General features: G+C 43.7%; 2 protein-coding genes across 2 annotated transcripts; one reads left to right on the forward strand and one right to left on the reverse strand.

Annotated features, from left to right (window-relative positions):
• The first annotated feature begins 2599 nt into the window (after positions 1-2599).
• SERPINF1 (serpin family F member 1) lies at positions 2600-9671 on the forward strand. Its single transcript, XM_085309290.1, has 8 exons — positions 2600-2706; positions 5215-5300; positions 5715-5916; positions 5996-6151; positions 6944-7147; positions 7964-8106; positions 8713-8923; positions 9267-9671. The coding sequence occupies exons 1-8, from the start codon at positions 2628-2630 to the stop codon at positions 9524-9526; spliced, it is 1341 nt and encodes a 446-aa protein (XP_085165416.1). The 5' UTR covers positions 2600-2627; the 3' UTR covers positions 9527-9671.
• Positions 9672-10200: 529 nt separating this feature from the next.
• Positions 10201-15932, reverse strand: SMYD4 (SET and MYND domain containing 4). Its single transcript, XM_085309322.1, has 8 exons — positions 15798-15932; positions 14126-15293; positions 13619-13801; positions 13141-13307; positions 12319-12451; positions 11711-11827; positions 11220-11343; positions 10201-10518 (listed from the first exon to the last, which is right to left on the reverse strand). Exons 1-8 carry the CDS (start codon positions 15930-15932, stop codon positions 10368-10370), a joined length of 2178 nt encoding a protein of 725 aa, XP_085165448.1. The 3' UTR covers positions 10201-10367.
• Between the last annotated feature and the right edge of the window lie 57 nt (positions 15933-15989).

The following is a 15989-nucleotide window of genomic DNA, read 5'->3' on the forward strand; positions in this document are numbered from 1 at the left end:
GAATAAGAGGAGGACTGACTCACTAACCATGAATTTCGGGAGCAAAGGAGACTTTGGGGAAGAAAAAGTCCTGGCTGAAACCTGCAATTACACATTTTTTGCAGTCTAAAAGGGGAAAATGGCTAAAGATAATACCTACCCCTGTGACCAGTGCAATGACATGTACCCTTCAAAAAGAGGGTGTAACTATAGGGCCATGTAATTTAACAAGTAAACCCACAAGAATGCAGCCCTACTACGAGGGCAAAGCTCTAGCCCAGAGGGGACGTTTTAGTTCTTTATTTATACAGATTCATTCCTAACATTCAGAAATACCATCCCACGCTTTAGGTAAGTCATGCTTTGGCTACTGCAACCTCAGTTCTGATCTTCTTGAATTCCACTTTGTGGCACTGCATCCTGTCCCAAATTTGAAACAAAAATCTTCCTTTTCKGCCTCTGTCCTCCAGCTCCCCCTCTTCTATGATTTTTTTCCCCCTCATTCTCAATTCTTAATTCCCTGAACAGCTTGGTTCTTATTTCTTATTTTCCTTTTTTTTTCTGCTATCCCTCTTCCTCTCCTCCTCCAAGTTATTTTTGTCAAACTATTAATTTCATCTTATTTGACAGAACAGCAGCCCTCCGTCACTGTGCTTTGCTCAACAAATCATCAGTTACTCCAACCTTAGGACTCTTAAYTCCACCAACTCTCCAAAAGAGGCAGTTTGTAAAATGCAAAGTAATRTTAGTATCTCAGCAAGGCAAAGTGAAAACGCCTGAGCAAAGCCTTCATTTTGATTCAGCTCTAGTCTGAAAAGACATGACAGGGCCCCTTGCTCTGTAACTTAATCTGCATCACTAGGTGAAAATATCAAATATTTCTCAATATGTTTAGTATTAGAAGTACTTCTTCTTACTAAAGTAAATTCATAYGAATGTCATACTGAACTTCCATAGCAAAAAGCCAAGCACTGTTCAGACAAYATATGGCCTACTATCTTGAAGCTAAACCAAAGCAACAGTTCCCATAAAACGTTGGTATTGATTTAAAAGAAGCGACTTAAACTCTTACATCTATTTAGAATACATAGCACGCTGTTTGAGGGATGYGCTCTCCTTACAGGAATAAAGCTTGCTTTATACTATAACAACATTCTATACAACTTTCACTAAGACTTAAATGGCTTAAAACCAAACCCTTATTTAAAATGATCCGGTTTCATTTGAAGACAGAGAAGATGTAAAAGTCTCTCCTTCCATAGAGGGTACATTGATTCCAAAAATAATGTATTAAAAAGAAGAAAAACATCAGAAGAGCATATCATCACAGCTAGCACTCCCACTCCCGGGCACATGGTGGAAGACTAACAAGTACAAACATCTTTCTGCAGATGACTTCTCACAAAGCAAGCTGAGAAATACTCGAGAGTAGAGCTGTTACTCTTCTTGTTCAGAAAGTGCTGACCTCTGAAGCACTGACTGATCAGAAAGCAGACTCACTGATTTGCTTTTCCTATTTGCAAAAGCAGCAGCTTATGATTCTCCAAAGCCATCTCTTCCTCTTAGCTGAGGGACTGTATAAGCTAAGCGGAAGCATGCAGGAGTTCCTCCTCCTAACCTGTTGGCAGCAAGGCTGACAACCCAGAAAGGAGATGTCCCAGAACAAGCCTAGACTGAGGGCACCAGCACTACTGACTACAATTCACTTTCAGYGTTTCCAAGCAGACAAACTTAGGCAGATGTCCTCGATCAGGCCAGCTACAGGTTCCTTTAGTCCAGTATCTCCATTAGAAGCCAGGAGCAATGACTAGGCAAAGAATACAAGAAACAGGGAGAAAGACCTGTTCTCCAGCCACGTCTCCTAGCTCTAGAGTCAGAGATCGCATCTGACCATTATGTTAGACTTCAGTGGACCTGTCTTCCACATTTTTTTTTCTAATCCATTTATCCTTCTTCTGCAATATCTTGTTGCAATGAGTTTTAAGTTAATACTTGTGAAAAATACATTTTTGTTTTAAATTTGCTGATACTGATGGGTGCTCCCCTAGACTCTGCTGCTGTAAGAAACAGTGAATAAGCACAGCCCATTTCCCTTCTCCAGGTGATTTATAGTTCTATAAACTCCTATATCATTTGCTTCCTTCATCTCTTTTACTAAGAGTCCTAGTCTTTTCAGTCTTTCTTTCTTCACTGAGAAATTTAGGCCATTTATGCTAAGCACTTCTTTGTCACTRGCTAGAACCACTTTTAAGCTTTCCCTTAACTACAACTGAATCCTGCTTTCACTTTAGAAGTCCCTCAGTTAAATCTTAAAATGCTGCTGCATAAATAGTACTGTTAACAATACCTCTGGGACAGAAGATGTTCCCTTGTGGGACACATGGCAAAACTGAGGGGATACAAGCCTTGCTCGAACACAGCAGGGAGCAGCAGACTGAYCGTTTGGCTCTCAGTCCTGTGTTTTAACCACTAGACTGCCCTGGTCACACCAAGCACATTTGTTTTGCAAACTAGGGTTAAAAAGTTAGTAGCAATTCAGTGACAGGATTGCAGTCCTGAAAATGGGAGCAGAGCACTTTAAGAGAGCCCTGGGAAGCTGTAACCTGAAGCCTGCCGAAGGCTGGGCTGAGGCAGGCAGCAAAAAGCAGATGTGGCTGCACCAAAGCTGCACTGTCCTTGATTCTCCCCGGTGGGAACCTGTGTGGCAGTGGCCAAGAGGAGCCCGAGGTAAGAGGCAGCCCAGGCTGCTTCCACTGACCTTTCTCAGAGCCCGCGGCAAAGGGAGCACCAGGAGGGCACAGGGATGAGACTGGGGGCCTGACAGAGGACSTGGGAAAGGGGAGGAACGGGTCTTCTGCAGGTGTTGGGTGAGACTGCAACCAAATGGAGGAACTCGACCGAGGGCTGGGAGCCACCAGCATCCGAGAGCCCCTTGTTGCCTGCGGGGCAGAAGCATGCTTGGGAGTTGGGGCAGTGTTTTGCCCTCCTAGTTGGGAGGTAGAGCTTTTTTTTTTTTTTTTTTTTTTTTCCCCCTCCAATGGTAACAATTTTGGTCAAGACTGAGTTGAATCCCTTAGATCTAGTGGCTCCAAGATGCTTCAGAAGTAGTTAGTATTATGGGATGGAGCAATCATAGACAGCAAGTCTAAACTCATGGGTGATGTTTTATAGGACCTCTAGAATAGAAAATATTTATAAATGTTTTGAGACTTTTACCACTACAGATGGAAAGCAAAATATTTCACCATGTACCTGCAGGGCTTTTCAAATAGGCACTCCCAGGCAGAAAGTTTCTTCTCAGCTCATTTCTCTAAATTATCTTCCTGACTGTAACACCACAGGCTGTATGCTACTGCTCCTTCCCTCTTTTTTTTTTTTTTTTTTTAAGGCAGCTGGAGATTTTAATATGCCTGAAACCATCCCACCTCTACTCCAACCAAATTCTTTTCTCTCTGCAGTTTTGGCTGTATGCTCACAGAGGCGCAAATAGAATCCAGATGCTCAAGCCCATTCAAATGCAAAAGGCTTTGTCTTTCTAAAATGGAAATTGCTTCTTGGCAAAGTCTGAGAAATATGAAGCTGGTGACAGTACTGGCAAAAACAATACAAATCTGGAAATCCAATCTCCGCTCAGATACTCCCAGGAGCTCAGTGTAGTTGGAAGTGGAGGTTGTGTTCAGCCTTTTTTTCAGAGAAAAGGCTACACTCCATGGAAAACTTTCATCTCCAAACTAGACTGGGCCAAACTTCTTCCACTCATCATGCAAGAATACTGCTTGGTGCAGGCATCCTCACAAAGCCCTACCAATGATCTGCTTAACTTAGGCTCTTGTAGGGTTTCTGTCATCTCTGTTTTAGCATGCTGGCTATTTATTTTAAAACTATGCAATGAGATGCAATCAGTCTCTACATCAMATCCACTACCATACCAAACATGTTGGTTTGTTCCAGTATAGTAAAAACCTCTTGATATGCATCTTCTCTACAAGAATAGCTCATCTATTCAGCAGCTAGGGTAGCAGGAGGTTGCTAAAATCTCCACTGTGACACCTTTTCCTCTAAAGCAGGACTACCTTCAGAAGGTAAGGGTCTCAGCAGAAAAGTAAACAGTGAACTCCCTTTCACTGAAGTAAAACCTCTGCCTGAACAGGCTGGTTCCAGAGCTATGGCTGTTCTGGCCACGTGGCTTTAASTTGTATTTCTACCAACAGGCATGTTTTCTTTATAGCTGCAGTTAATCTGAAACATATGTTCTCTCTCCTGCTTTACTGGATGCCTGAATCACAGGGGTTAGCCAAATACAAACCTCTTCCTTTAATTTCTGGGAATCTAAACATTGCTTCAGCCCAGCCTCAGTGGCGTCTGTTCTCAGGGGCATGACACTTCTGCAGTAGCTTTCATTTACCCAGGGTGAAATTCTGGGTTACACACTGCCCTTTGCACCAGACAGATCTGTCTGAAGAGCCACATATGCCAAAACAAGAGTGATTAAAACTGGATTTCATGGAAGAACAGGCTTATTAGCTTTGAGAAACTTGGTGCTTTTCTCGCTTGCCTCCCGTAGAAATGTTGACCAAGCCAAGCTCTGCCTTTCACCTCTTCTCTAGATCTGGCCCAATGTTAGGTAATTACCTCCAGCCCCTTTCCTCACTCTCCTTTAAGAGAGCTCTTCTACTGTTACTTTATCCAACTGTTTGCTACATAAGAAGAGGGTAATACCGGTTGTATGGCCTTCCATATATATGCAGACACAATAAACATGGCAAAACACAGCCTGAAGCAGGTAACTGATACAGCAGAGTAGCAGCCAGCTAGCTGTGTCTTCTGCCCCATTCAATACTATGAATTTGCTACCTTCTATAAATGCTGAAATTTTGAATTTTAAGGTGTAAAGCTCAAAAGATATGAAGTAGGGCTTTTCTGGACCTTGGCACTCAGCACTTGCCAGCACCAGTGTAGACTGGACTACACATCTGCTTTTGTGCTCCGGCACACCCAGGTATGTGTACTTGCTCCATTCTCAAAGTCATTGGGGCCAGGCTGCCCGAATACATCAAGCTATAGAAGAAGAAAACGCAGCTCAGACCAGGTGCATGTTTCAGATCATTGCCATAGTCAGGAAGGGCAAAAAGCAGTGTGTGTCATTGCAGTTCCTGTCAAAACTAGTAAGAGCGAGCAGTAGTGGCAGAGATATATTTCAGTTATTCAAAYTCACTCTGTCATGTTGCTCTTTAGGTTCAGGCATGCAGATTCCAGTGGTTCTCCTCTTCCTGGGTCTCTTAATTGTCCCAAGTAGATCCCAGAACTCGGCTGCTGGGCAGGTGAGTAGGATATAATAGCAGAGAGTGAAGGAGAGATCATTGGAGCAGGTATATTAATTTTATAACTATTAAGGAAACATTAAGCACTGCCCTCCTAAGTTACCAGGCTTTTATTTAGCAACATAACAAGAATAACTCCTGCTTCATCTAGATAAAACCACAGTAGTTACATGAACAGATGACCGTGAGGCAGAAACAGTGGATTCCAATCCAAATACTGCCTTCGACTTTAGTGGGACACTTTAAAGTGAAGTTGCTGTTCCTACTCTGTCTCCCTATCAGTAAGATTAAGGGAGTATTTCTGTGGATCGTAAGGGAGCATCTGTAGATTGCTTGCCTTCGAGATGTTTATTACATCTGTGTCTGCCTTTGTAAATAGCCAGTCTAAACAAAGCGCTTCCCTGTACCTGCCAGAACTCTGCCACTGCTGATGGAAGCAACGCAGSTGAAGTGGAAGAGGAAGATCCATTCTATAAGAGCCCCGTGAACAAGCTGGCAGCTGCAGTCTCTAACTTTGGCTACGACCTGTATCGGCAGCAATCTAGCAGAACAGCCACGGCCAATGTGCTACTGTCTCCATTCAGCCTGGCTACCGCACTTTCTRGTCTCTCACTAGGTAAGTTCCTACCCCTTCTCCTTGCATGCTGTTTGGCCTGAAAGGTCTTCCCTCATACTGTTGTTCTGGTTGTTGGCAGGTGCCGGAGAGCGAACAGAAGATGTGATTTCCCGTGCTCTCTTCTACGATCTGCTTAACAAARATGAAGTCCACAACACCTACAAGGACCTACTGACCAGTGTCACTGCACCAGAGAAGAGCCTGAAAAGTGCCTCTCGTATCATCTTGGAAAAAAGTAAAAGTCTTTCCTCTCCTTTATCAAAATCTACCTAAATAACTAGCAGCAGATAGAATACAGTCAGCAGGTAACACCACAGTAACAGGCTGGGCTCTGACACCCTGCTGAGCCTAGAACCAGGCAGCACRTGGAATGCTGTTGCTGCTCCAGATAAGTTTATGTGCATATAAATAAATGAAATAATCAGACTTACATGCCAAAAGACACTGRAGACAGAGCAACTAGCATGCAGAAGGCCTCAAAAAAGCCTGCTGTGAGGATTTTACCTATGTTCTAGGTTTCCTGGCAGATGTTGCTAACTCTCAGGAGTCACAAACTGCATTTTCTACTTGTTATAGTGTTCAGCTGTATCCCTTTGTTTAAATTCTTGCAGAACTGTTCAAAATGTCTGTTTTCAGCATGCACTGAATATCTGAGAAAGCTAAGAGCTATATTTTGGCTAGTTAACTTGCTGGTTCCGAGAATTTAGTAAATTGAGCAAGCTGCCCTCAGAGAGCCAAAGGAGGAGGAAGATCAATGTAGAAACAGCTGTGTCCAAACCTTCTGCTCTTATCTCCCATCTTTACTTTTCATGAGAGGGTTTCCCCATACTCCAGCATCRCTGGCTATAGGATTTGGATCCATTTCCTTCATGCACTTTCAGTCATTTTTCTTCAAACCAAACGTCTATATAGACRGTCACAGATCTGTTTTATGAGAGAACTGCTGCTAGGCCTGTGATTGCAAGCCACTGCCTTCAAATATCTCTTGATATGAGAGCTGGTTGCAATATTGATCTTTGTTCCTCAGGACTGAGGGTGAAGACTGGCTTTCACAGCCAGCTGGAGAAGTCCTACAAAATGCGCCTTAGGACACTCAGTGGCAATTCCCAATTAGACCTTCAAGAGATCAACAACTGGGTACGGCAACAGACCAGAGGAAGGATTCTGCGATTTATGAAGGATATGCCCACAGATGTCAGTATTCTCCTTGCTGGGGCGGCTTACTTCAAGGGTAAGAACCTTGTGTACTTTGTTACAGACAGGGTCTATTAAGCATGTGTTAGAAGGGATGTGATTTTGCTGCCAACAGAGCAAACAGTGCCAAAGAGAAAGTATCAGAAGAATGTCTTTGAATACACAGTATGAAAAATTTGCTTAATAAACTACAGGAAATGCATGCTACCTGAACATGCAATGGTTCCTGAAGAAGGAATTACTACTGTTAGAAAGCTGAGTCTTGAGTTGTTTGCAGTAAAAGATGAGAGAAAAAAAAATCAAGCTTGTAAAATTCAATGGCAAGAGAGAGAATATTGCCACTTAGGGAAGGCGCAGCCTGTAAAGACTGTACTGAGCCTTAGTTCCACTGCAGAGGGAATGGAGGGAGATACTAGAGAGCTGTTCTAGAACATGCTGCAATGTAGTATCTACACAAGTGAGCGTCCTGGAGAATTATCACTTAGAGACAGCAAGAAAAACACAAAGGGTGGGGAGAGAAGCACTTGGTGTGCATTGACACAATTGTTACCCTTTAAAATAGTTTTGTAATTACATAAGCAGACATCAGCTTCCCAACTGCTACTCCACCCATACACTGGCTTGGTTTTTCATTTCCCATTTAGCCAATTCTCAGATGGAAAGGAGGGGCCTAAGAGTGGCAATAGATCAATAAGTCCAATCAGTCTATTTCCATCTCTATCATCATTCAGTTATGCCTCTTAAAGCACAAATACTGCATACATAAAGCACAAGATTACTCAATCACAGGCACATCCCTGGTTTCATATGCTGTCATTCCAGAAAATCCTCTGTTTTATTTTTTTTTAAATAGGGACATGGGGAACCAAGTTTGACACCAAGAAGACTGCCTTGAAGGACTTCCATCTGGATGAGGACAGAATTGTGAAGGTGTCCATGATGTCAGACCCCAAAGCCATACTGCGGTATGGTTTTGATTCAGAACTCAACTGCAAGGTCAGAGAGCAAGTATTGCACAAGATCTCCTAACCCCACTGGGGAGCAGGCTTAGCTACACTTACCTGTTAACCCATTCCAGAAGAAAGCCCTGCTTTTCCCATCAGACTAGCTTTGTGATCCTTGACTTTGAAAGGCAGTGTCTTAATTCTTCTTAGAATATTGTACTTTTTCAATGACCATTTGACAAGCAGACTCCTACTCACCTGCAATGATCTGCCTAAAGCCGGGCAAGAAGGGCAGGGCACACTCCCCAAAACTTTTCAATCTCTACCTCTTTCAACAAATTTTCACTGGAGCACGAGCTCAGAAGAAGGTGTTCCAGCTGAGACTCCCCCAAAGCAATACTGCAGCTCACTACAGGATTCAACAGGTGAGAGATAGCATTTGCCATGTAATAGAAGAGAGGGTACAGCAATGGTTAATGAAAGCCTGGCCACCACAGGAGTCAGGAAACAATGTATAATAAAAGCAAATGGGGAGAAGACAAGATATACAGCTGGAACGGCTGACCAGGCAGTCAAGATTCAGGCCTGTGCCTGGTACTGGGAGGGTAAAAACTTTACTATGGGTATGATCCTTTCTTATTTATGACTGGCCTTCCAGATTGCCCAGCTGCCACTGACAGGGGGAGTCAGTGCCATGTTCTTCCTGCCTACGAAGGTGACTCAGAATATGACTCTGATTGAGGAGAGTCTCACTTCTGAATTTGTCCATGATGTAGACAAGGAGCTGAAGACAGTCCATGCTGTGCTAAGCCTGCCCAAACTAAGGCTGAACTATGAAGAGGCACTTGGCAACACACTAAAGGAGACAAGTATGTACATCAACTCCCTCTACAGACTGCCAAGGGCTCAAAGCAGCAAGCAAGTTGCTTCCTGCTCTAGGTTGGGGGGTTATTAGTTAGGTTCTGCTGTCAGTATGCATAGACCTCACTGACAACTAAACCTCCTTCATCCAAGACCCGACAAAGTTTACACAACCTCTCTGAGATTAAGACAGAGAAGCTCAGTACAAACAGATGTAAGCTTCTTCTCCCTGCTACCAGCAATAAGCTCTGCCTGAGCAGCTATGTGCCCTCCTGGATCACAGCATTGGCAGTACCACTCCCTCAACCCACATCTGTTTTTAGCTAATGGAATTCCTTTTCTTCCCTCCAGGGCTCCAGTCACTTTTCACATCACCTGATTTTACCAAGATTTCTGCCAAGCCGATTAAGCTATCTCACGTGCAACACAAGGCAATTCTGGAGCTTAGCGAAGATGGGGAAAGAGCCACACCAAATTCTGGGGTGAATGCTGCTCGTCTGACCTTCCCCATAGAGTATCATGTGGACAGACCTTTTCTTCTTGTGCTGCGAGATGATACCACTGGAACCCTGCTCTTTATTGGAAAGATTCTGGACCCCAGGAGCATTTAGATTCCTTCACCATAGTCTGCAATGGTGGGTCCCAAATGAAAAGGGTGGTATCGGGAGGGATGACTGGCTCCCTGCTCCGCTGCACAAAGACACAACTTGCAAATCTTATGCCTACATGCTGCAATAAAAGAGCTTTTGCCGTTAATTTCAGTGAGTCCCAGTATTCTCCCTTGAAACACTGTCCTGCCTATATTATGTGTCTTCACACACCCATTTTCCCCAGACTGAGCCAAAGCATGGTTTGATGTCCTACATACAAACCTCAGTCGGGTGTATACTGTATTTTCCCCTCTCCTGTCTTCCAAGCTGAAGCCAGTTCTGTTCATACTGAGTTCCTCATCACTTACAGGTCTGCTCTGGCAGCTCTCCAAGTTCTGAAGTGTCTCCTTCATACAGCTTGTAAGTTTGTACTTCCCAACCTGCACTCTCRTCCATTCCAACATTTGTGCTGGCAAGAATGAAAGTGCTGACTGGTAGGCAAATGCTTCACAGCATTAGAAATAAAAGGCAGCATAGTCTGAATAACGTCTTGTTCAAGACCAGCAGGCTACCACACACGGAAGATTCACATCTCTAGAAACACACACAGCCATCTCAAATGTTTCCTTCTAATGTACACACAGAAATTCTACAATAGCATCAACTTCCACTATACCACACACAGACTCCTCATATTAGAACTGGTCATTTTATTTACAACAGCCTCACTAAAGAGCATTTCAGAGTTCACTCAAGTTGTTCTTAATGCACAATTTTCCAGCTTGTACTATATGACTGCCTTACCACATGAAGCTTAGCTCTGATGAAAGATCAGCATTGTAGCTTCCTTTGATAGGGAAATTTAAGTCCTCTGAAGGATGCTTCTGGGAAGCTCTAACAGACAGGTCTTCATCTCTTTTAGTTCCTGGATCTGAGTACTCTGAGGACCACAGTGTACTGACAAAATCTCCTCTGCTCTTTGAATTGTGCTCAGAGCTTCAGAAACAGCAAATCTGAAATAGAAAAGTAAGAACAGAATATATGAGATACTGAATTCAGCTCCCTTAACTTCCCTAACCTGCAACCTCTCCYGAACAAAGCACTAAACTTGTTCATGGTTATAGATCCTACCCTCCACTGCCTTTCAGCACCAGCCAAATACCATGCACTTCAGCTGCAAAGAGAGAATAGGGAAAAAAGGTAATCAAATGGACAAAACTTGAGACACTAAGTCACTGCTGCCTCTCTGCAGCTCCCACTGAAAATTCAGACAGTTAAGACATAGATGATGATAGAAGATTTGCAGAAATACTTGGTAGATTCTCTTGCCCAGAAAGGGACCAAAGAAGAGCAAAGTGTTTTTGATTCCTTTTTTGAAAATATGTCAGCAATATATGTACAACTCAGGTATAAATGCTCAAGGATAACTCACTGCCAGAATAAAACAATAGGACAGGGAATAAACAGAGCCAGAGAGTAGACAGGACAGACAGRCACAAATGGGTCCAAAGAGAGAGCTCATAAGATAGAAGTGAACCTCACTGGCCCACTCAATGAACTTACATTTGAGAAAGGGACAACTTTTGTAGCTGTGCCAGACTGCTCAGGAGGCTTGGGACACACCCCGGAAAGTGTCAAGGACCATGAGCCACGATACTGTGTCAGACACTCAGGAAGGGTGCAGGGAAGAGATGGAGAATGAAGGCAAATTTACCCATTGAAGAGAATTTGTGCCAGCTTGAAGAGTTCATGACCCATTTCTACACTTGATGGCCCATGATGCATTTCCACTATCCGAATACTGCTCTGCAGGTGTTTGGCTGCTTCCTGCCACTTCCCTGATGGAATAACAAAACAACCCAAAAACACAAGAAGAGAGTGCAATAAACAAATACATTCAAGAACTATTGCCACCAAAAGAATTTGACACTACTATTCAAAACATGATGAACTATATCCACAGCATTATTAGGAGGTTGCTATCCTAAGACCAAGTACAGAGAAACTAGAAGGACATGAGATTACACCATTATTCCTTGGCTGCTGGGAAGGCAGTTTTGACTAAAGCAGTCCTCCTGAGAGCCCTGCTGTCAAAACTGGAGAAATGCAGTAGAAGTGAAAAAGCTAGCCAAAAAGCTAGCCCTAATGTTAAATTCACAGGCCAGAAAACTAAAGACAATCTTAAGGGAGAAGATAATACCATACCAAGAGTAGCATAGACCTGTGCCAGATGATCTTCCATCTCTCCCATCAGCAAATGCTCTGGGGACAAGAAACTTCCAGCGTTTATCTGACACTTCAGCAGCATTTTGATAGCCTGATCTACAAAACAAGGTATAAAATTCATCTTACTGGCCATTATCCAGCTTACCATGATCCAATCTAATCGCTGCATCTTACAAAATTAGATTGGGACTTGGTTAAGATTTTACATCTACTTCCTATGCAGCCTTGCTTATTCTAAAACACTGTCAGATGGATATGGTCCAGAAAAACAAGGTCTGGGAATATGTTATTCTAACATTACCTTGAGTTCTTTTAGTCACTACAGAACAGTGTGCGACCTAGATTAACATCCAGATCAGTGGTGTGTGTGTATATATATATATATATATATACACATACACACACACACACACACACATATATATATATAAAATAAAAAACACCTAAAGCTCAGCTCCCAGGGGACTGCAGGCTTCATGCCAGAAGACCCTAATTTCATAGACAACAGTGCCATCTCATGGCTGGGACCAGGTCTCCCAATCTGTCCTCATTAGCTGCTGACATTAAAGCAGAAAATTGAGCCTTACCACTCTTGTTGTCGCTTAGCAGTTTTAATGCTTTCTTAATTTGCTGCTGAAGGTCCCATAAGCGCTGTGACAGGCTCTCTCTGCTGACTGAGAGTGCACAAGCTCCATTTGAACAACAAAGTGTGTCTTCTCCCTGTGGAAGGCATCCATGCCATCATTCCTGCTGAAGTTCAACTCAAAGCTTATTTTCCATTGCCATATCTGTATTGTATTACAGAGCTACTACATAGTTCCTTAGATATATTTGTTAAATAAAGAGACTTGTTCATAAGTTGCTATTAGATTGTTCAGATTTTAGGAAGTTATGATAACATGTGCCAGTCTGAGTCCATTTAAGACTAGGCCAAAAAGGGGTTAATGAGGTACACAACTACCATTCATACAAAATACATACTTTTGCTTTCTTTCTTCAAAAAAAAWATGACTTTCTCCATTTAACTTATGCTAGATGCTGCTTTCATTTACATCCTGTGAATGACGGATAACACAGCTCCCATTACATACAGCCCCCCATGGGTACATACCATGTTCTAGATTCTGGGCCTCCATTTTTGTTTCCTAAACATCCCCGCTACCTCAGTCCACAGCCCCGACACTCAGGGTTTCTTTCATCAAGTTCAAAACAGTTTTAACTCCTTGTTAAAGGCTGTGTTTTCCCTATAATGCTGGAAGATTTACATACAAGAACATTCCAAGGAAGCTGCTAGACAGCAATGAGATAGTGCCTTGATTCTGCAGAGATCTTTTAACTGTGACTTTCCCAGAGACCCAAATGTTACATACCCTGATATGGTTATACAGTTATAATTATGGAATAATTACCTGCATTGCAGCCTGGCAGCTAGGGCAGCAGAATGAGTTTCTTGTGGACACCACACTCTTGACATCAGACTCTATCTCCTCTAGGCATGCCTGACAGCGACACTCGAAGAAATACTGTCTGAGAAGCTGTTGTCTCTCAGCAACTCTCATTCTACATCGATGAGGCCCTGCAAAAGGAGGACAAGGATATAAAGYGCTGAACAGATACAGTTCCTAACAACAGACTAAAATCCGCCCTTGTTGTAACTGAGACTAAGCACACTATCTTTTGAAGAAGATGAAACTGGAGACTGTGAAGCAGAACAGTAGGCTCTGGAGATAAGGGCTTGTTCCGATATCTTAGATCAAGACTTATACATACACACAAACTCTAGCAACATTACACTTGAAATTACTATCCTATTAGCAATCAGTCCGCATGACAAGTAGAAGTGAAAGGATGTCTGTATGCTGAGACAAACACAGAATTARAACTCACCATAGCAATGAAAAATCTCTTGGCCCCTTAGGATTGGCTGTGATGCCCTGACAGTGGCAGCTGTCCCACTAAACAACACACTGGTATTGGGACTGCATGAATGGTTCAGAAGGCTGAGGACAGGAAAGAAGGCTGTTGCCAGGCGTATGGGCTTCTTATTTACAACAGCACCATCTCCAGACCCTAAAGACAAAGGAAAAACAAGTATGTTGGGAAGGAAGGCTCAGTAACCCACCAAACTTAATGCAATGGACACTGGATCCAATTACAAGCATCAGGAGGAAAGTTCCTGGCATATTGCTATAATGAAAAATAGCTGAATACCATCTAAGCGTGTCCCAAAAATAAGGAGAGGCAGGTGTGAACAAGCCATCAAATTTTAAGAAAAACAAGTAGTCATTCCCATCTGCAATGAAAACTTTCTACAACTGCTAGTTCAGTCTCTCTGCTTCACACAAACTAGATGAGCAAGGATAAGAAGAAAGGGCTTAAAGTGTTTAATCTTACCTAACTCTTGCATTACAGTGATYGCTTGTGCATTACATTGCAACTGCAGCACGTGCCTCAGCATTGCTTCCGCCATAATCTTCAACTCTGGAGACAGTTCGTCAGACCTATTTTCACATGCTTTTGKTTTGGACCACTCCTCAGATGATTCCTGATTCAAGACAGCAGCTTCTAGACCAACTTCTTGTAGTTTTTTGCATATAGCGACTACACTTAGCATGCAAAGGAACTTATGTTCAGGGCTATGCTTCTCAGTATGTGGCAAAAGGTTGAACACAGCTTGGTAAGAACGCTYGTATTGACCATTGTCATTACAGCCAGGAATCGGAGGCTCTGCCTTCCCTGGGATACCAGCTCTGGTACTCGGTGCTTCACTGAAATGCTTACATCTTGCCTCAGGGCTATGAAGGTCCTTGTCATCATCATGGGACTGCTCCACCAGCCTTCTAACCTCTGCAAATCCTGCCAGCAGRACAGTCCTTAAGGCAACTTGGCAGAAGACCCCTAACGTGAGAAGCAGTGCTTCCAAGGAACACTCTGTCCTGTGGTATTGTTCCCATGCCAGATCTGCACAGTTTTGGCTACAGTACTTTGCATAACTACAGCCACTGCAGGGCACAGAGGCTAAGAGCTGCTTCAGACAACGGTGACAATAAAGATCTGCATTAGTGACCTGAGTGTCCCACACAGTTTCATTGCTGTCAGGCAACAGAAGACTCTCCCCTGGGCAGAGAACACTTACAAAGGCCTCCTCTTTCAACAGATTCTGTCCCGGTATAATGTCCTGAGAGGCGACCAAATGACGTCCTCTCTCTAAATCAAAATTCAAGCTCAGAGATGAAGATGCACCTGAAATACTGTCGCTCTCTTCCCAGATCTCCAGCTCTCTTTGAATRGCACCATGTGCTTCTGGTGCAGGCTCTAGACAGCTCTCTTTCTCACATACTTTGTTCTTCAGTTGACTTATCTTTTTTAGCAGTGCTTGGTGTGTAGCACTAGTCATAGTCTGATCCACAGCAATTTTATTCTCCACTGCACTCAGGGCCTCTGCTGCATCCTGTAACCTCCCCAAACGCAGCAGACATTCAGCTTTCCGCAGCAAGACCTTGGGTAGAAGCCTATCTGGATAGCCATGACCTTGAGCCCTCGCAATGTCTTCCAAACAAACCTAGAAACAGAGATGAGACCTTTTAAATGTACTTGAAAACCAGTTGAGACTTGTGCTCTTCTATCRCATCAAAGATTCAACATATTTTACTTAAGATCATGTTGTTCAGCAGATTCCCTTGTCCARAGCCAATCTGTTGGCCAAATAAAAATTCACAACACAGAACAAGGAAARAGTAGGAACTCTTCAGAAATAGCTCCATAATGATGGAAGTTTTAGGTACAGCTAGAAAACCACATCTGGTCTATATTCTGCAGTGCTAGTATCTAGTTATTACTGTGGGGTTCCTAGAAGCACTCACCTCAAGTCTTATATGCAAATACTACTTGGCAATGCTCTAGCTCGCGGGTTGGCATCGCCTTTGGCCGACCCTCCCCTCCAGCTAGGCAGGAGGCCCCAGRTCACGTGCTGGGAGCGCAGGCTTGTGCCCCAAGAGCCAACCCAAGAGCCGAGGAGCCCGGCAGCCACGGGGCTCAGCACCTCCACTCGCCCGCAGCCGCTTACCTCAAAGTGCCCCAGGTGGAAGAGGGCCGCAGAGCGGTTGGCGAAGCACACGGATACCTCGGGGCTACCAGGACGCTCGTGGGACGCTGCCTGCGCAGACCAGAGAGACGCTGCCTTACTGGGGACCCTCCCCATCACCAGGGACCCCTCCACACACACACTGCCTCACCAGGGACCCCCCCCCTGCACACA

The sequence above is a fragment of the Rhea americana genome, unplaced genomic scaffold, assembly GCF_003343005.1.
Source record: "Rhea americana isolate MKP2758 unplaced genomic scaffold, rheAme1 scaffold_295, whole genome shotgun sequence".
Lineage (NCBI taxonomy): Eukaryota > Metazoa > Chordata > Aves > Rheiformes > Rheidae > Rhea > Rhea americana.